We start from the raw sequence: 22,251 nt of genomic DNA on the forward strand, positions 1-22,251 counted from the left end.
TTGAAATATCAATTATTTTGCTCCGATCATAAAATGGAGTTCTTTTCAAATCAAAATCCGAACCGTTACTATTTCTTTTTTTTTAGCTCGCGTCCGAGCGCGCGTTATTAAAAAAACTCGCGTTATTTATCTCGCGTATTATTTTCCAACTCTTCAATTTTGAGAATAAATATAAACGTAAAAATATGTATAATACAAGGAAAGCATATTTTAACACAATAAATAATTTATAATATATATAATGTATAAGAAATATAAATGACTATCAAACAACTGGTCTTAGACACGTCGGCATATCAATAAGGGGTCAAAGGGGCGCTGTGATCTCCTCGCTATCCCACAAAAACAAAGATCTCCCGGTAAAAGGACGGGCCCTTCCCTTACCTGGGGTAAAACACAAACAACCGAATCACCCAATCACCAAAATATTCGACCAGCAATTATTTTGGGGGAAAGGGGATGGTATATTTCTTATTAATTTGATATTTCGCATTACAACACGTCAGGATGAAAAAGCAACACCTATTTTGAAGCTGTTCATTATAAGGATATAAAACAACCGATTTCGTTTCCTGTTAAAGGTAAATATTTTTTATTTATTTATTTAATGTTTAATTAAATTTGTTACGAAGTTTTCATTGGCAACTTCTTTAAAGAAAACGTAACAATTTTGTAGGCTGAACATTATATTTGAATAGATTATATAATTAGTGAATAAGTAGAATATATATATATATATTTGAATAAAGTTTATAAAAATATATGTCTTTATGTTCTTAGTTTTTTTTATATTGATATTACCATGAAAACATTTTAGTCCAATAATTTCTTAATTTATAAATCATAAAATGGGATCTGAACTTCGGGCGTCTTTGTTTTGAAATTTCGGACATTTTGATCATAAGTTTTAAGCCAAATCAATTGTCGCATGTTAATTATGTAAATGGATATAAAAAAACTATAAATCTTTAGATCATTTAGTGTTTTAATCAAGTAATTAATTTGGTAACACCCGTCAAAATGACGTTTTTAATTATGAGGTTATTTCTTTTCTTCTGAGAAAGATGCGAAGAGTTACAGTTTAAAGTATTCCATAATTTATTTTTTATAATCATTATATCATTATAATATGATAATATTAATCAATTCCCTCAAGCCGTTTCTTAAGTTCATGGGCTATATTTTCACCAAAAACAGATCTACGATCCGAGAAAAATATAAAACTCCCTTAAATTAAAGCCATGAAATTTTAAATTCAGTTGAAGTGTTATATGTTTACCAACTAACAATGCCTTTGAAATACATATTTCTGACACCACCATATACAAGAGCTAATGAGCACGCCCAATCACCCTTCTTCCGCCTTTCCTACAATGTTTGTGCCCAAATTTAGACCCAAAAGTATGGCTTATTTATATATATTTTTAAAGTAATATAAAAGTAGCGGGCAGTCGTTCGCCTTTCTCTCAACTTAATCGACCACTTCTACCGTATTGATAATTTCTTTTCATTCAAATGTTTGCTAGGTTCAAATGTTGTCGTCGATTACGCTCATTTTAGTCATAGCACTTGTGTCACTGTGGTTTTAGTAAGTTTCTCATTTTATTTTTCCTTAAGCATTTTTCCTCATAATTATAAAGCTGTCAAATTAAATTGCCTTTTGCCATACTATTGAGCTACGCAGTTATTTAATTTCTTACAATCGGGTAATTTTCGTTAAAAAGAGGGAATGTACCTCATTCGAAGCTTTATTACATATTACCAAATTAAGCGGTAGTTTTGCTAAAGCTGTAGTCATTTCCCAGACGTTATCTTAATTGAGGCTTAAGAACCGGATAATATTTCGGAATTTTTAGCAGAGATGCAGCCCTAGGAAAAACAATGTAACCAGAGTAAAGCATCAATGGTCTTAATCTTGTTTTCCACTAGCACGCGTCATAATGTTATTTTCTTTACGCGCGTAAAAACGTTTGAACGTTTCAAAGCTGAGAAACGCGTCGTTGCGCGCGCCAGTGGAAAACAAGCATTAGGGGCAAACGTGGTCGAAATGGTTCGACATTGGTAAAAATGGTTTTATATTTTTGAATAAAGTTTGCTTGCATAGGCGTCTATAATAAAGTAGTCAACGGGAAATGTTATTATTGTTGCGAAAGCGTATTACAAATGAAGCGCTTTCCTTTAAAATCTATTTAAACTTAAATATAAATTTAAACTTCTTGTAATTTTCATTTTGTACCTTAAATAATGTATAGCTTAATTCTAAAAAATATAACCACCTGTTTTCGCGCCAAAAATAACCAGTGTACTTTCTATTTCATTGTATTATATTATTGTATTCCAAGCTTTTAAAGGTATTTTCTCCCAACGTTCCTCCTTAAATAAACTGTCAACCTTTGGGAGCCTTTACCGATGATCCATTGCCAATAAAGTGTAGGGCAGGGGGAACGGTCGAGTTTCCCAGAAACTCGCCAATTTGCGAGAGAGGGTAAGTCTCTCTGATTGTCCGCCGTCCCATCACCGCTATCCCCGAGAGTCGTAAAAAATCACTTCTCAAGCAATTTGACTTCTTTGGGATGCCGCGTGCCAAAGGATGGCTATAAGGGGGATCTACCTGGGGTGTAAGAAAGGGGGACGGAACAAAGCTTTCGACGGTTCCCAGGGTCCTACACTGGGCAGATCTCTTGAGCCCGCTAACCAGAGAAGGTCTCCTTCCAAAATTTAAACGTTGATTTTTTCGTGTAAATAAATGCAGTTTTTATATTTTCTAATTCCAACGCATTATTTAACCTACTACCACGTTACCAATCACCAATTACCATCACCTAACTTCAAGACCGTTTCCTTCACTTCAAGACCGCATCAACTACCTGTATATATCCACTGTTTCAGTCCGGTGGAGATATATATACATTTTCTCAAAGACAATTAGCTCTCCCAAACCGCAACAGTTATCGCCCGCAATTATCGTTAACCTCTTTTGGGTGCTCGGAAAGTAGCTTAAAGGCTCAACAATAGATAATTTCTAAGAAAGTGGTTTAGTGTGCGTCTTTTGTTAGCGACAGATTAAAAGCGAAGATTTTATTGCCTATAAAATCCGGTTTTTAAGCTCGGCTCTGTTAGCCAAAGATTTGTCCTCCTATTCGAGAGCAACACTTCTCTGCTCGGTCATTTAGACAATCTAACATTTAAAATGTTTTTTTTTTTCTCTTTTATGTATAGCTGAAGAAACAGATTAACCCTTTTCCCTTTTTTCTGATTGTAATGTTTTATTCTGCTCTAAAATGATCTTCGTACAACCTTTTCCTGCAATTTACTTTCAATATATTTAGAAGATATTCGAATGTAAGATTTAACATAATTCAAAACAAACTTAACCCCTCTAATTTTAATTGGTGGATGGATGTGAAGAAATTTCAAAATAAAAAAACACCAATGTCTAACAAAAAGTCCAGGTAAAATATATTTGAATATTATCCACACGTTTGTTGATAATCGATATAGGTATAGACTACAGAGTTAGGGCCCGTTCCAGAGACATTTCCAAAAGTTTCGTAATTAAAAAAGTTTTGAGACCGGAAGTCTCGTATTTTAATTGCGTCCCAGAGACAACTTTTCAAGAATTCGTAAATTCGCTTTCTCGTATTTTTGACCTTTTTCGAAATTTTATTGATATATTTACATTGGTTTTTATTTATTATTTACATTTATTATTTATAAACGCGAAATTGTTTTAAAAATGGAGAAAGCAAAGAAGGAGAGCAAAGGGCAAGGAAGTGAAGCGAAAGGGAAAAGGAAGCAATTGTTGCTGGGCTTGAAGCTAGAATCAGTTTAGTCCACAGAGTTATGAGTGAAAGCCTACAAAAGTAAGGAACACGTAGAAAAAGCGTGGAAAGAGATTGCAAACGACGTGTCAGATGTTAGTATGGGGACTTAAAGAACTGGCCCACAAATTTTAACACAGTGGTCTGAGTAAAAAGCATAGAAAAAGGCCCAAGATATCATAAGGAGCAGAAAAGCGACTGGGGGTGGTCCATCAGCCAGAACAAGTGGTGTTTTTAAGTACGTCAAGTGCGGGGTGTTTTCACATTACTACTATGTGTACTCCAACGAGCATGGGTGGTAGTGCTCCCCTTAATTTGGCTTCAAAGAGACGTGATAAAATATTTCTAGAAACTAGAGTGTATCATTATTTAATTGAAATTTAATTAAGCTTCCCATATTGAGGAACAACACAATGCAACATATTGTCAATGAAATGGTTATATTTAGAAACACTCAGTTTAGATATATTACTTGCTAGAAGATATAGCTCAGTTAGATTTTTAAATAAAGGGATGAAATACAACCCCCTAATCGCTCGACTCGAAGTTCTGACAATCCTACTCGTCACCGAATCGAATGAAAGACCAGCTAGTGATGTACGTTTATCGAAGCTGGAACTTCCATCATTCAGCGGTGGTTACGTCAATTGACTTCCGTTTCACGATCTCTTCACGGCAACCGTACACAGCAACGAATCGCTCACCGGAGCTCAGAAGTTTCAGTATTTGAAGTCATCATTACGAAACGAAGCAGCGCTCCTCGTTCAATCTATTCCGGTAACTGACGCTAACTATCTGGAGGCAGGGGCGGATCCATAGGGGGGGGGGCGATGGGGGCGATCGCCCCCCCCCCTTAGAATACTTGAAAAAACATAACAATTTTGGAAGTTATTGAAATATATTTATAGATACTAGAGTATACTAGACTTTCTAATTGTAGAAAGTACTTCGTTTAAGCAAACGAAAATGAGAGCTCCACGTTACATTTTCACGCTCCATATAGGCTTCGAGCTTAGAAACGATAGCGCCATCTACTTTAATACCTGCCAACTAAATTTGTGAAGAAATAGCAGACGCCTTTTGAATGCCCATGATCGCCCCTCCTTACTTCATGGCCTGGATCCGCTCCTGTCTGGAGGCTTGGGATATCTTAAACAATCGGTTCATCAATACCCGGGAAATCATCGACGCACACGTCAAACATCTCTTCAGTCAAACTAACGTCATCCAAGAATCATCCGCTTTACGAACGCTCATCGATACCACCGCCGAATGCATAAGGGCACTTAAGGTTCTCAAAAAACCAGTACAACATTGGGATTCCATTCTACTTTATCTTGTAAAGGAAAAACTGGATTCTGAATCTTGCCGACAATGGGAACTTTCTCTGAGTTGGACCGAAAGACCAACTTTCGAGGATCTCGTTACATTTCATGAGGCAGCAGCTCCGCCTACAATTACTGCAATCAAGTCGAAGCCTCCATTACTTCAGAGATCGAGTACAAAGGCTCATCATGTCACTTTTGCAACGAAACACACTCTGTCTACAAATGTACGAATTTTCTGAATGCAATGATTGCAAATCTGGTCATGGTAGGAAATGCAACGCACGACATAACACACATCTACATCAAGAGAAGGAATTAACGAAGACGAAGGCAACCTCCGGTGTAGTTTCATGCCCGTCTCGTGAAATAATAGGATCATCCCAAGTTATCTTGGCAACCGCAATGGTCCAAGTCAAGGGACTTGACGAGCAACTTTATCCAGCCCGAGCACCTCTGGACTCAGGTTCTCAAGCCAATTTCATCACGGAACAATTCACGTGGAAGCTAAGATTGAAGCGTACACGTTTCAACGTCTCAGTTGACGGAATTGGAGCAACCGGAATGAACACCTCTCAAGGCAGTATCATGGTGAATATTCAGTCAAATATCATCAAAACATCGGAGGTCATCGTAGAGGCAATCGTCCTGAAAAAGGTCACGGATTATTTACCCTAACAGTCCGTTCGATCCTGGAAATTATCTACACTTGAAAGGCTTAACACTTGTTGATCCAACTTTTCATAGCCCTGAACAAGTGGATATTTTACTAGGTGCTGACGTTTACCTAGAGCTCTTGCAAGATGCCATTTGCAAGGGGAAAGAAGGTCTTCCAGGTGCCTTTAATACTCTTTTTGAATGGGCAGTTTCCGGTCCATTGCTGATGGCCGGAAGAAATTCGAAAATAAAGGTCCACCATTGTACATTGGAAGCAGATTACTATCTCCAACAGAAATTCAATGTGAACAGAACTTTGAAGAATCACATACGCGTGACTCTACAGGAAGATTCACTGTACCAAAGATAAACGATGCACCAAACCTTGGAGATTCTAAACAAATGGCAATCCGTCGATTCTCTCACTTAGAACGGCGTCTACGTGCGAACCCGAATCTCTACGAGGAGTACCGCAAGTTCTTGGGGGAACTCATTCCCTCGAATGAAATAAAAATCGAAACCAATCCAACTTACTACGTGCCTCATTATGCGGTATTCAAAGAAGACAGTACCACCATAAAAGTTCGTGTGGTGTTCGACGCCTCTGCCAAATCTACAACTGAAGTTTCCCTAAACGATCATCTGCTAGTGGGGCCCAAACTTCAAGAGCATTTGAACAACCTCCTTATTCGCTTTCGTCAACATCGCGTTGTATTTGATGTTTCGTCAAATTAGAGTACATCCAGACGACTAAGATCTTCAAAGAATTGTTTGACGAATCAATTCAACCGAACCCTTGCTTGAATACCGGCTGCTAACGGTTACACTTGGAACCACATCAGCGCCATACCTAGCAATTAAAGTCTTGAAGCAACTCGGCCAAGACGTAAAAGAGCCACTTCCGTTGGCATCTTCGGCTTTACAAAAGGACTTCTACATGGACGATCTAATGTCAGGAGACGAAACGATTGAGAACGTTTTAAAACTTCAGTCAGAAATCATTCCAGCTACATCTCAAGCAGGGTTTGAAATAAGGAAATGGGCGTCAAATGAAGCTGCATTATTGGATACACTACCAGCCAACATGAAGGATTTACAAAACCCACTATGCATCGAGAACGACGAATCAGTCAAGACTCTCGGCCTATATTGGACTCCTTCGGCTGATAATTTCTCGTTTATGGTTACTTCTCCAGCGTCAAGAAGTTCAATAACTAAACGTGCGATCCTTTCGGATACAGGAAGGATATTCGATCCTCTGGGACTGTTGGCACCAGTGACCGTTCAAGCGAAACGTATGTTACAGGAAATGTGGCAGATAAAACTGAATTGGGCAAAGCAACTTCCCCAACCTCTTGAAGCTAAATGGAGGTCGTTTCTAACCCATTTACCAGAAATTGAAAACATTACTCTTTGCTTCTCTGATTCAACTTATCAGGGAGTCATTGAGATTGGATATAGCCGATGATCATTGCTGGTCGGACTCAACAATCGTCCTAGCTTGGTTGGAAGCTCCACCGCAACGTTGCAAAACGTTCGTAGCCAATCGAGTGTCAGAGATCCACGAAAAACTACCGAGAGCGCAATGGCATCACATTGCAGGAGACAACAACCCTGCAGATTGCGCTTCTCGAGGAATATCCGCTAGCGAACTGGGAAATCATGGTCTTTGGTGGCATGGACCTCAGTTCCTTATCTTCGCCGCAACAACGCAAGAACTACATGAACTCTTAGAGCCAAATGAATGTTTATCCGAGGAAAGATTAATTGTTTCTTTAGTAACACATCATCAAATGGATTTTACTCTCCTTTCCAAATTTCCAACGCTTAAAAAACTCATTCATGTCACCGCCTATATTCTACGTTTTGTCTTCAATTCGCGAAATGCGACAGAATTGAGGATAACTGGACCTTTATCGAAGGAAGAGAACGAAAAGGCGCTATCCCATTGGATTCGGGTCGTCCAAAGCAACAGTTTTAACGAAACAAGGAATTACCACTGAAAAGTAAAATCCTTTAGATGCGTCCGTACATCGATCAAGATGGGATTCTAAGAGTTGGTGGCAGACTTTGCTACTCCAACTTACCATACGAACAAATGCATCCGGCACTGTTACCGAGACAAAGCAAATTAACAGAACTTCTAATACAACACGAGCACGAGAAACATTTTCACGGAGGTGCTCAACTATTAACTTCTGTGTTACAGAAACGTTATTGGATCGTCGGTCTTCGTGATGCCATACGTTTCCATATCAGAAGATGTGTTTCATGTGTACGACAGCAGGCAGTCACTGTAAAGCAACTTATGGGCGATTTACCACCAGCGAGAGTAAATCCTGCTCGGCCATTTTTGAAGTGTGGAATCGACTACGCAGGACCATTTACCCTTAAACTAATGAAGAGACGAAGCCACCTCAGGTTTAAGGGATACATTGCCGTCTTCGCTTGCTTTACCACAAGATCAATTTATCTTGAACTTGTCAGTGACATGACCACCAAAGCATTTCTGGCAGCATTGAAACGCTTTGTTTCTCGACGTGGAAAATGCGCTTACAATTACAGCGACTGTCAGTGGCGTAGCGTGGGAGGGGCAAAGGGGGCCATGGCCCCGGGCGGCTTAGATGTAGGGGGTGGCCAGTGGCCTGGAAAATTGAAACGAACGCGGCCCGCCGAGATCGTGTATTAGAAAAACTATAAAAAATTATTAAAGGTCTACAATGTGCATGTTGAGATTAACAAATCTGGGTTTCTTGGCAATCGAACAAGAGGTACCAATTAATATTGACCATTTCATTAAAGAGTTCGAGTTGCTAAAAACACGCAAAATAAAATTTTAATTTTTAAATGACTTGAATCCTTTTGCAATCAACAGAGCAATAAAGTATCACAGATTTTTCACCGATTTTTTGCTTAGTTGCGAAAATAAAGGGGGGAAGGCGGCCAATTTAGGGTTTGCCCCGGGTGAAAGAAATACACGCTACGCCACTGGCGACTGTGGAACCATTTTTACAGGAGCCGATCGAGAAATGAAATCATTCATCGAATTCATCGTCTCTACAAACAACAACGATCGAGTATCACGATGGCTCGCGGACGAAGGAATTAATTAGATTCGACATTAACTTTATGAAACAGACCATATGTATTTAGGAAATTGGATATTTTAATTATTTTCTGACTTTTTGATGATTTTCTGAGATAATTTTTATTCAATTTCATTTTTTCTTCAAACTTATTTGTATTCGAAAAACGCGGCATCTAATAATTAGATAAGTTTTGTGTCGGGAATAAGCTTAATATAAAGTCAGCCCGACGTCGTTTCGGAGTCGGTTCTTAGGTCTATTAAAAGGCGGTAAAGAGTCGACGTTTTGTAGGCGGCCGACCTTTTACCCCTAATACATTTCAACCCTATATCCAAAGGTCGGCCGACTTTAGTGTTTAGTACCTTTTTCCGACGTCGGCCCGACTCTAATTTGCTACAGGGGCCCTTGTAGCAAAATATGGTCGGGCCGACGTCGACGATCAAGATAAATGGCAGGGTCAGCCGTACGTCCCGACACCTCTGTTGAAACGGTCGAAATGTCCTACCCAAAGTCGGGTCGGCCGAAGCAAAATTACCGACGTCATCCCAACTTAGAATGTACTGTATAATTACTTACTTTTTGATATTTTATATGACTGAAAATGACCACATAAAACCGTAATTATAGCTATATACATGTATGTAGTTGATGAAGACCCATGAACGGGAGTGAAACAATGAATTTATTTCCGTCAATCGGAAAGCTTTTGTAACTAGCGTACAGAGTTCTATAGTCTCTTGGGGCTTGGTAAAATAACGATTAATAATATCTTAGCCTAACATATTTAGCTATACGAATGCAACCTACTTGAGCTGAGAGATTTTTAATAAGGAAATATTCTCAGATTGAATATATAATCTTTTTCGAAAAAATATAATACAGAAAGGAAGTTATTTTAAAAATATTTCAATTTGTTTTATTAAATCGGCAAAGTTTCACAGTTTTGAGCGATTAATTGGCAAATAAATGTTGGATGTAAGTCGGCCGTTGCTTCGGCTATAAATGTGTCATGTCTTTTGTAAGTCACGACAGCTATTACAATTCAAGGTCGGCGTTTGGACTCTAATTAGTTCCAATGATAAAACTTTTAGAGTCGGCTAGTGGTTCAAAATGCTGGGTCGCTATACCGACTTCAAAAGCGACCGAAAACGTACTCACGAGGAATTATCTCAAAAACGTTTAGGACTTTTAAAGTTCGTATTTGGACCAGGACCGAAAGGCGACTTTTCGACCAAAGCCCGACCTTAAACGCATTCCCGCAAGCTCAAAATTTGTGTTAGCGTCGAGTTCGGGACTACTTATTTTCTTTAAATTTTTTCCATTAGATAGTAGCGGCAATGAGAGTAGCGGAGGTTTCTCTAACTATGCTGTACAGTCAAAGGTAGGATTTTCAGCCCCCTGGAGTGACTGATTTCTAACTCTAAGGTTCGACTTTTACAATAAAGATTGAAGTGAGATTGGAATAACTCTTAGCACGAGTCGCAATAGACTCCATCGCCATCTCTTTTTAATAAAAGAACTAAAAGCTACCTATGTGAGAAAATTCAGCTGGCGAGAGTGCGTTTAAATCGACTCTTTGTGCTAAAGGGGTAATAATTAAATGTAAGGTCTATTTTAAGTCGGATAAGGGTCGGCATACCGACCATAAATAGTCCCAAACGGTTTTAGTGTCGAAAAACGTTCGGACGTTTTTAGGTCGGCATTTGGTCGTCGACTATAAAGCGACTTTTCGACTTTACCCCGACCCTAAAACGACTTCATGTGCTACATGGGAATTGGCACTTCAATTCACCTGCAGCGCCTCTGGGAAGCAGTGGTGAAGTCCGTCAAGTATCATCTTAAGCGAGTTCTTGGCACCATGATCCTAAGCTTTGAAGAAAATCAAACTCTTCTTTGCCAAATCGAAGCTTGCTTAAATTCACGTCCTTTAACGGCGTTAAGCTCGGACACAAACGTCCCCTGTAGCACAAAACAGTCGGGCCGACGTCGACTAGGCAGCGTCGCATAGTCGGTTAAGTGTCGAGCTGTCAACTCCGATTCAAGGTCGGGAGTCTCCTGGAAAAACAGTCGAAATGTCCTACCTGAATTGCAGTCGGCCGACTGTTTATAGTGTGCTTTTTGCCGACCGCCGAACGTGTGGCCTACCGACATCCTTATGTCTAGCTAATTTCCTAGAAATAGTCCTATTAACCGACACCTTTTTGTTGGCCTATTCAGAGTCGGTCATTATAACTTTCCCCCCTCTTCTCCAATACCAAATCAAGAACGATACAGAATTTTTATACTAAAAAGTTGTTAATTTTTGTAATAAAATGTTTTGACAAAAATTTAATTATACAATATTTGAAGTATTTATTTATCTGAAACTTCAGGTAGTGAAGTCTGGAAATAGTTACGAAACATTTCTGCAATTTTCCAAAGTTGACAGTTTTTTTCCAGACTACCTGGTTTAAGCCCTAAAATAGGGTAAGCTGAGTAGAAATAGCTCACTTTGATTTATTTTAAATTGTAGAAATATATACCTTTGGTAAATTATTGATATAAGTCAATATTTTTGGGTGACAAATCGAATATAAATTATAACTTGTTTCCCATTTTTATACCCATTTTAACAATTAACCAAAACATTATCGCAATTACACAATGTATGATTGTGTTTACAACTTATTATAAAAATATGTTGAAAGATTATTTCTGATTAATTTATCAGATAAACATTGAAAAACTCTTGAGGTTTTTTTAACAGTATGACTAGTGAGTATCAAACATATATATTAAACAGTTTTTTTTAAAGTCTCTCCGCTCTTCATCCGTCTTGGTCCATTTTGTCTATCACTGTCATGGAACTGGGTAGGGCCAGCTTGACACTCATTAGCATTCGTTCCAACCGCAATATTATCCTGCAAAGCATTATTGATAAACTCATTTGTTTTTCTTCTTTTTTGTCTAGAGGAAAGGTCATCTATAGCCTTGTAAGCCTTCCGCTTTCCCGCCATAACTAAGCCTTAGCTAACGTAGAACTACTTAAATTTTATAATTTTAATAAAAATTACCCTTCTTTTTCTTCCTTTCAAGTTTCCTTCCGGCTAGGTAGTGGTTTATGACAAATAAAATCACGAAAACTTTAAGAATTCTACTTTATATACGACAAACCACAATAAATTATCAAACACTAACCAAAATGAATCCCATCCGCCGATCCGAACAGTCATGCACTTCTGTTTTTGGTTACGATTAAAATCATAACTTAGCGTCACTGTAGGTGGCATGGTTGTCGCATTTTTTTTTTAAATTTAAACGGTTTAAATAAAAATAAATTATTATCTTAAATACTTTACACATTTTTTAAGTTTCATATGAAGTTAAATGCATTTAAGACTATCGTTCAAAATATTTTATTTAGATGACTCTGCATGATTTCCGGGCCTCCCGCGAAATTTTAAATTGGTATTTTTGCCGGCTAAAAAATGGATAGTCGAATCACTAGTATATTGGAAGTTGTACTATGTAAAAAAAACGGACGTCGTAAACTACGTAACCGACTAAAGGCCGACTGCATTTCTTGAACAATTTGAAACAGTCGGTTTTGCCGACTTAATTTCGGAATCTTTCTAAAAATTAAATAATCGTAAATTTTCCGACTCTAATCAGTATTCTGTTTCGTAGTACTTTTAATAGTCGCAATCTCGACTACATTTTTCAAAAAAAATCATATCGTCGGCTAAGAGTCGAAATGCCGACTGCGACTCCAAAACGACTGTTCGACCCCTAACCGACTCGTTTTCGGAGTCATTGTGCTACAGGGGGTCTTCAATGCGTTAACACCTGGAAATTTCCTAATCGGAGATGCGCTCACCGCAATACCCGAACCCAATTTGACTTCTGAAAACGTCAACCGCCTGTCACGTTGGCAATTGGGCCAACAAGTACTGCAGCACTTTTGGAACCGTTGGCGAAACGAATTCCTCTCACGCCTTCAACAACGTCTAAAGTGGACTACACCAAAACCGAATCTACGAGTCGGTGACCTGGTCTTGCTCAAGGATGAAGATTTACCTCCAACCAAGTGGAGAATGGCAAGAATCACTGAACTTCATCCAGGACAAGACAATCAAGTTCGCGTCGTAACTGTCAGAACCTCTGACAAATCACTGAAAAGACCCGTTGTTAAATTATGCCAGTTACGACTAGACTGATTTTAATTGTATTCAAACTTTCGGACTTATACTATCTTATTTGAAATTCGTTATTTCAAGGCGGGTGGAATGTTTGGTTGTACACATTGTAATTTTTCAAAGTACCTATATTCGTATTCAAATGTTTGTATAGCGCGCGCGCGTGTGAAAGTGAATTTTTGGTTGCTGTTAAAAAGCATTGTTTTTTTGTTGGGCGTGTAAAAATAAATTAACGGCCAGTTCTGTTTCGAAATAAGAGGAAAAAGGTTTACCGGTTTTTATGTCGGAAAAGTTCGCGTCCTTTATTTCGGGTCGAATTGGGTATCGTGTCTGTAGTATGTTTTAACGCTGAGTCGAATGAGACATTCATCTACTTTGCTCATTTAGACAACCTAACATTTAGATTATAAACTGGTTTGCCCTATCCTATTTTTGAATTCAATCGCTCCGACCACCTCTAAAATAAGAAATGTGTAAAATAATTGAAAATTATTGAAAAACCCCTTTCTGAAAAACTATTTTATCCTTTTTATATGCAGGGTGTTACGGATAAGAGTACCGAAACTTTCTATATGCATTCTATGGGTCTCTATGAGTGAAAAATGACGAATAAACATGGGTCCTTAAATCTGGCAAACAATATTCTTCCTTGAACCAAATTGTTTTCATTAAACTATCAATTGTTTTTTATCCGTGAGGCGAGAAACTTTAATAACAAGTGGCAAAAGTTCATTAATGTCCTTTTAGAAGTAAAATGAGTTTGAAAGGTTATTTTTACAATTCTAATTCGTTCTTTCTAACAGTAAAAGATGGAGGAAAATGTCAGTTTTGAAAGATCTCGGAATACCAGGTCCAAATCCTAATCTCTTCATTGGTAATCTTCTGGAAATCAAAAGAAAGGTATTCAAGAATTTGACCCTTGCGAAGTAATTCCTGATACTTCATAACAAAATTATTGGAATTGAATTAATGGCAACAATCTTCTGAGTATTTCTTTAAATGTGATAACCGAATCTATTTTCCACCTTTGCCTTGTTTATTAAAATAGAACCAACTGTCACAACATAATATATCGCACCACCCAAGTCATCTAGAGATTTTTAATGCCATTAATTGAGGTTTCCGGGTAATACTGTAAGCCTTTCGTGCCACGCGAACCAAACGCTCTCAACACTTATTATTACTGTTAAACTCAACACGTTATTATGGAAGAGTGAAATCTAATAAATCGCCCTTAACCAGTTTGGAGATAACTTGCAAAATCAACGCCGAGAAAATCGTTCCTAATTGTCACCGAAAGCCTTGAGCTGGGATCGATCCCGGCTTATTTTGCTGCGAAGTGAAAATGCTAACCACTTCAACAACCTACTTTCACGCATTTCAACTAAAAGAATCTCCACGCTGCTTGTTATATACTTAACTTGGATTCGTGAAACTGAATTTTGTGAGCTACTTCTCACTCCTAATTACTTCAAAACATTCGTACATATTAAATTCTTAATTATCACTTTTAAATTTAAACAAACTGAATTAGAATGAAACCTGTCTAAATATGCAATAGAAAAAAAACCATATTAATATTTAAAAAGGTGGTACTAATATTAACAATTGCAAACATTTTAGAACTCATACGATGGCGATAACAAGTGGCATTGATCAATATTGCAATTGACCTTCAGACCAAAGAGGCTAACTATTTTAAAAAACTCATTTATGATTGACCTTTACCTTTCAAGATGTGCAGTTAGATATTTTAAACTTTAAAATTTATCGTGCAATTGTTTAAGCTTACATAAAATCAAAAAACTAAAATCAATTATAAAAAATGTATTTTCAGGGTATACGTAATGCAACTTCCGATTGGAGCAAACAGTATGGAAAATGCTTTGGGTAATTTGAATATTTGATTTATGACTTTATTTTTTATTTCATTTGGTTTTAGGATCAGAAAGTATCGGAACAGAAAACGTGTTACAAGAATGTATATATAGCTTTTTTACATCAGCTTGATAACCACTTGATAGTTTTAATTGTTTATTTTCCTGTACTTTTAAAACTTAAATTAAAATAAACTAGTAACACACTTAATAACCTTCTTTTTAAAATAGGTATTACTTGGGAGGAAGTCCGATTGTGGCTATTATAGACACTGACATATTAAAGCAAATAGAAATTAAAGATTTCCACTCATTTATTAATCGCTCAGTAAGTTACGCGAGCAAATCTCGTAAATCCAAAAATGCGTTAATACAAATGCTTTCTGTAATTAAGAAAGTGATACCAGGTGGTTCAACTGGCGATATACCAAACACATTCTCGATGTAGAAGACGACAGATGGAAAGAGCAAAGAGCCATTCTTACACCGGCATTCACCATTGGAAAAATGAAACAGGTTTGAAATGTTTACAAAGTAATAAAATAAATGAACGAAATATTTAAAGAGTATGTTAATTTGTGGTAACTACATCTCGTACAAACTGCTTTTGTAACCTGGAGCTTAAAATGAGAGCTTGTTTTTAAACTTAATATTTAATAAACGGATTTTGGCAAATAAATTTATTTTATACGCACCTTAAAACTTTTAACCAATTTGAACAATTTAAAGTAACATAGTTTAAATGTTAGGCTTCTTACATCTTGTTTAATAAATCTTTAAGACATTTTTTTCAAGATGTTTCCTCATTTTAAATCCGCTCTGGAGATTTTTCTCGACAAAGTAAACGAAGAAAGTTTTAACGGAATTGAATTCGATTTGTACGATATGTTTAAAAGGCTGACATTAGATGTCATCTCGAGAACTGCTTTTCGAACAGAAACCAACGTGCAGATAAACCTAAAGGATACTTTCCTGAATGGCCTTCAAGACATTCTCAAAGAAGATCCCTTCTCTGGGCTCTGCTTTCTGGCCGGTAATAAAGACACAAAGTGACCTTTAGTTTTCAAGCTTAGCTGTAGTGTGCCGTGATGGTTTATTACACCTAGGAGCAACAAACACAACACCCCACACAAGGAGAACGCAACCCGTCAAAAGTCGTGAATTTTCTTGTGTATATTTTTCATTGGCTAGACGCTTTAGCGCTTGCTGCCGTCGGAAGGGGAAAATTCGGAAATTGTCTTCCCCCCGCCCGTAAAACGTTCATCGTAAAGGCTCGTGACGCTCGTCCAATGAAATTCATACACAACCCTTCGTTAGCGTGTTTAAAGGCTAGCTGCGTTCTCCTTGTGTTTGTTGCTCCTAGATTACACTAATTAATAAATTTAAAGAAGTGTCTTGGTAAACTGCCTAGACAGTAGTTATCTCGTTATCACTTAAGACCAAATTAGTTGCTGTACGTAAAACGCGTCCAAATTTAAAATATTTATTTTTATTTAAGTATGCTTTCCGGATTGTCCTTTAATTCAAATTGTGCGAAAACTAATATTAAATCTGAAAAACATATTTTCTCCAAGCAAGACCAAGCAAGCGGTTTTGAGCTGCCTTGGTATTGTCAAAGGGCGAAGAGCTGATCCTAATGTATATTTTTGATATTATAAATTATTAATTTAAAATTTGTTCATAATTGTACATTATCATTTGGCATGGAATGACATTTTAGAATAAAAGAAATGATCTATTGCAACTTATGTTGGATGCAGAAATATCTCGGTCTGATATTAAAAACGCCTCTGGAGATAATTTGACTGCTGGATACGAATCGGAACCACCAGCAGGAAACAAAGAAGGTGAGTACATACCATAAAATAATTTATGTGCTTCTATAACACCTTTATAAAGACCGAGTGTGGTATATATATATATATCTATATATTCATAAATGTATATGTATTTTTTATTGTATGTTTAGAGGAAAACAGTGTAACAAACGCAAATAAGAAATCAAAGTATTATATGAGTGACCAGGAAGTGGTTTCTAATACAATTCTGTTTTTTTTCACTGGGTAAGTATCGATTCAGCTTTTCATTTTTCCTGAAATAACAGTTCGCATATAAGTGATTTAGCGAATTTATAATCTAAACGCTTTGCCGCGATAGCTCCCCTAATTTTTATTAATAAGGCTGATATTTTTATCGCCCCTTAAACTTTTGATCTATAAACCAATTTAGTTAAGGTTATCGGGATCCTCACTAAGAATCGCTGGCTCAATTTTTAAATATTTTAAGAGTAATGGTAAGGATGTACATTATTCGGCAAAACATTTTACAAAACCGATACAGGTTGAAAATTCATGGTTTGGTTCAGGGTATTTTCTTTAAGATGATCAATTTAAGCACTGCATAAAAAAAATTTAACTACGAAAAAGGCAATTCCTTTAAGCAAATATTTTATTTTGGGTTTAGTTACGAAACGACCAGTACGGCTCTTGGATACATGTCCCATGCTATAATATCAAATCCGGAGGTTCAAGAGAAAATCAGAAAGGAGGTTCGACAGGTTGAAGCTGAAGAAGTAAGTCATAACACACACACACACACACACACACACACCCACACACACACACACACACACACACACACACACACACACATACACTCTCTCACAGAAACACAGATAGTCATTTATGGTATGCTTATTTCCAAAAGCTCCCAAACGATTTAGCATGATTGAAACCGCAAATGTTTCATGGAAAATTCTATTTTATTTTTTAGGGTGAACTTAACTATTCCAGTATTGCAAAGTTGACATACCTTGACCAAGTGATGTCGGAAACCTTGAGGTTTTATGACCTTGTTCCAGTGTAAGTATCTATTACTGTCATTTGACGAAGAAAAACTATTTTAATTGAGACGAAGTAGTAACACTTCGTTAAAATTTTCTCCAACAATGTTCGGATAACAAGCGTTATTCAAATATCTGTTCTAATATGAACATTTTTGTATAGAAACAGGTGCGACTATAAGCTTGAACTTGAAAAGTCAATAAAACCGGGCATTTCGTATTTCAAGCTAGCTTTTCTTAAAATAATAAGTGTAAGTCAAGCCTCTCTGACAGCTGCGATGTCTCGTATACGGGATGGGCATCTTACGCCCCAGAATTATCGAACTCTTACGCTGGCTATTTTGATTAATCAAATTTCGAGGCAATTTTCCATTTTTAATTTTACTTCCTTACTTGCTTTCTTACGTCAAACCTAGGTTTCTGCTTAATAATGCTTTCCTTTTTGAGTGAATAAAAGAAATATGGTATTCTATTTCCTTTTCTACAGTAACAGGAACTACTTCTAAAACATTAGAAGTATATATAAACATCTGACCAATATTACAAAAACTCATCTAATAATACTGTTGCAATTATTTATTGCGAAGCGTGATTGGTTTACGGACTTAAATTAAGTTTTTACGCTTCTGTTTAAGTAGGTTTGTGAAACATTCTTGAATATAAAGCGGTATATTATTTGATGTTTGGTAGTAGTTTTGGAAATTAAAGAATTTTGAGAAACCACCTTCTTGCATTTCCTTCAAAGTGGTAGTTCTTTTAAAAACAGTATATAATTTGATAAAAATCAGCCGATGACAAGTCACGCAGCGTGAGACGAATTTTACTGACTTCAATCTCGTAAGGAAAATCTTTGTTAACCTTAAAAATGTCTAACAATTCGTCATATTGTTGGAATGAATATTCAAACATTTATCGATCAAGATCACTGTGATAACCGAATCAGGTTTTGAGGATCAAAGGGCCTCAAAGTCATCTGTAATATTCAGTCCGAAGTTTAGAAAAAAGTATACTTTTTTCCGTGCTTTGGAATTTTTCTGTCCTATTTTCCCACACAAGCGGAAATCTACTTTAATTTAAAGGAACTTGTGGTTACCAAATCTAATCCTGTTTTCGCTTTAATGTTTTCAAAATGAGAACCTACGACCTTATTAACAAAATCCCAGTAAAATTGTTTTACGTTCTTTTTTTAAATAAAGATTTGAAAGAGCTGTCTCAAAAGAAGAACGGTACGGAAATTTGAGAATTACAAAAGACCTGACAGTTCACATACCGATTGCCCTTTTGCACTCTGACGAGGAGCTGTGGAACAGACCAGAAATATTCGACCCTGAAAGGTAAACTCAACTTAAAACCGGTATTAAACAGGAAATTTATATTTATCAAGGTTGAAATTTAATTGCAATCAATTGTTTTGTTTTTAAGGTTCTCACCTGAAAACAAAAAGAACATAGTCCCAATGTCTCATCAGCCATTTGGCGCCGGCCCCAGAATTTGCATTGGAATGAAGTTTGCCCAATTGGCAGCGAAGCTCACTATGGCCAGCCTTCTCAGTCGATACCGTCTCGTGCCAAGCGAACACTCGGAACTTGTTAGTATAGAAAACCTTTATCGATTTCGTTTTTTTTACTTGGGGATAAAGTTGGAAACAATATCAAAGGTCAGACACGGACTGGCGAAATTTTATTCAATTGCGCCTAAGTTTATCGCCCCCCCCCCCCTTTCACCAACTTGAATTGAGGGTGAGGGAGATTGTGAAAAAATCAGGAACTCTAAAATGTTGTTTAATTTTTTTCTGAGTTAATCCGACCTGTTTACTCGTATGGATTGGCTCTGGGTTCCATGCCACCTGACTTATAATGTTTTGAATGTATAAAAACATCAACTGCACTGTTTTCACAATTTTATTTTTTTAAATAATAAGAAAAAGCTTAATTTTCCAAGAATCATGGTTGGTCTGTATAATTTTTTTTCTGATTCTCAAATGACGATATAAGAACGAAGAATACTTGTAGTTTTAGCTATTATTATTGAATCTTACGCGATGAATAATGTTCGCTTGTTATGTACCAATTTAACATTAAATTAAAATTATTCGATTGTTCTGGTCGACAGAATTACACTAGACTCTGAACTAATCACCAATTTTAGAATAATGGGATAAATCTTTTTACTCCTCATTAAAAGTGGGAGTTAAGACGGAAAATTTTTAAAATGTTCTGCTGCCCGTAATTGTTCTGCTAAAATTGACACAGGCAGCCATCGGAGTATAATTATTATTTTTTTTTATCTTTCACCGAAATCTTAGAACAAGCCAAAAGTATCCACCTATTATTGTTTTGTTCAGTATGTTTAGGAGTACACGCGTAGGTACACCTTTTACACGAAGAACGGTAGCCTGCGCTAAGTAATCCGGAGCGTAAACAGGCGCAAAATCAAAAATAACAATCGTAAAAGAATGTAATTTCAGGTTTGTCTTAAAAGCGTATTTTAGGGTCACAAAGTCATTTTAATATTTCGGTCCGGTATTCTAGTAGCTCATCGACTTCCGTACCTGTGGAACCACGTATGAACGGTCATATTTGGCAATGTTTCCGGCCTTATTTAAGAAATGTAGCGCAAGAGACGGATGAAATTTAAACGATTGTGGCACCTGTCACATTAGGGTGGTCCTTATTTTATTTATTTCTTAAATATTGAAGTCTGACCCTCTAAATTAATTGCAATGTATATAAACAAACTTCTTGAGAAATTTGGATTAAATTGAGCAAAATTTAGAGGTATCCTAATGAGCTTGAAAACGCCCTATATTTTAGCATTAGAAGAAATAATGATTTTTCATTCTTATAAATATTTTGCGAGAAAGTTAGGGGTTGTGGCTAAATCATTATTTCTTCTAATGCTAAAATATATGGCGTTTTCAAGCTCATTGAGCTACCTCAAAATTTTGCTCAATTTAACCCAAATTTCTCAAGAAATTTGTTTATATACATTGCAATTAATTTAGCGGGTCTGACTTCAATATTTAAGAAATAAATAAAATAAGGACCACCCTATTGTCATATGTTTACCTTAAAGGATTATATAATTAGCGAATAAGTAGATTAGTCCATTATGAAAAGGGATAATAAAGCTAAACCCTTAACAAATTTGAAGAAATTTAAAATCTTACTAGTAGCTCTTACCGATAGGTCTTCGAGCGAACAAAAAGACGTGAAACTCGGACCAAATAGATCTTCGAGTGAAAAACTAAATTAAATTAAATTAAATAGCCAGAAATTCCAACTGTAGACCGGTTTCGTCCTATTTGGGACTCGTCAGTACCGTGCGGGAAATCTGGCTCGCGACTATAACACCGAATAGAGAAACTAAGCCTAAATATTAAAAATTTCAAAACGAGTTGCATAGGAACGGAAAGCCGAATAGGGGGAGAGTGGTGGAGATTAGTATATACGCAATTTAAAGTTAAAAGGAACCACCTATGGACTGCATTGTAAAGAATTATATAATGAACTTAACATGTTTACCTTAACTCTTCTAGAATTCATAATTTTCTAAGGTAGCAACTGCAAATTCTTTGTGGTAAACATGAAAAAGTGAAGATTATGTTGAAAGAGAAAACACATAAGGTAACCCAAAAATGAGTCAGAAACATATAGACCCACAAATAAAAGGTTTTTTGGTTCTCATAAATATATAAATATATCATTTCAGAGAAAAAGGTTACGTCTAATGGAAAACGATAAGACATTCTTTTCTAAGTACAATCGTCTTTCACTATGCGTCCTAGAATTGTATCTTAGGGTCATCAATTGTATCTATCGTCGTTACGGAAGTTTGACATCACCTTATATCGCAAAGGGTCTTAGACACCATCTACTCTCACTGCAATTATTTATTCCAATTCCGTAATACACGCCCTTGAAATAAAAGTGACCATTCGCACTTCATAGGAGGGTTAATAGTTTGAGAGTGCGATTTAGTTTTTAGAGAGCAGATAATAAAATCTCAAGATGAGATTTTCAATTTATTGCAATGTGTTAACTATATATGTCTTCTTTACTTTAAATTTTAGGAAAACTTATCAGTGGTCTCGAAAATTGGACTGATCCAGCCAAAAAAAGGAGTGTGGCTCAAGGCGGAAAAACTTTAATTACTTTTAATGTATTTATTTGAAATATTTTCATTTAAACTTAACTTTATGTTGGAGATGATCAAATTAATTGTTTAAATAAAATAAAATGGCAGTCTTTTATAACGAATTGGTGTTTTTTAAACGCAAGAAACCCAAGCACTTGCTGTTTTGCGCTTACTTTAATAATGATAGTAATTATAATAATCAGCTGGGCTAATAACTTTTCAAGCAAAGATTTTTTGTACTTTGAGTTTGAAAATTTATCGAATTGTATTTATTTTTTGATTATTTTTAAGAAGCTCGGAGTAAGCAAAAAACTTTGGGTCTTTGAAAAAA

At 36.4% G+C, this 22,251-nt stretch overlaps 1 protein-coding gene across 1 annotated transcript; it reads left to right on the plus strand.

The window, feature by feature from the left end:
• The first annotated feature begins 498 nt into the window (after positions 1-498).
• On the plus strand, positions 499-22,021 carry LOC149927020 (cytochrome P450 3A29-like). The gene is made up of 14 exons (XM_090157790.1): positions 499-581; positions 1,527-1,588; positions 13,868-13,990; positions 15,173-15,291; positions 15,336-15,457; positions 15,737-15,974; positions 16,440-16,579; positions 16,662-16,788; positions 16,911-17,004; positions 17,405-17,513; positions 17,714-17,802; positions 18,980-19,117; positions 19,206-19,371; positions 21,856-22,021. The coding sequence occupies exons 2-14, from the start codon at positions 1,533-1,535 to the stop codon at positions 21,931-21,933; spliced, it is 1,599 nt and encodes a 532-aa protein (XP_090013916.1). The 5' UTR covers positions 499-581; positions 1,527-1,532; the 3' UTR covers positions 21,934-22,021.
• Positions 22,022-22,251: the final 230 nt, after the last annotated feature.

This window comes from Leiobunum rupestre, chromosome 9, assembly GCF_980474605.1.
Source record: "Leiobunum rupestre chromosome 9, qqLeiRupe1.1.hap1, whole genome shotgun sequence".
Taxonomy (NCBI): Eukaryota; Metazoa; Arthropoda; class Arachnida; order Opiliones; family Sclerosomatidae; genus Leiobunum; species Leiobunum rupestre.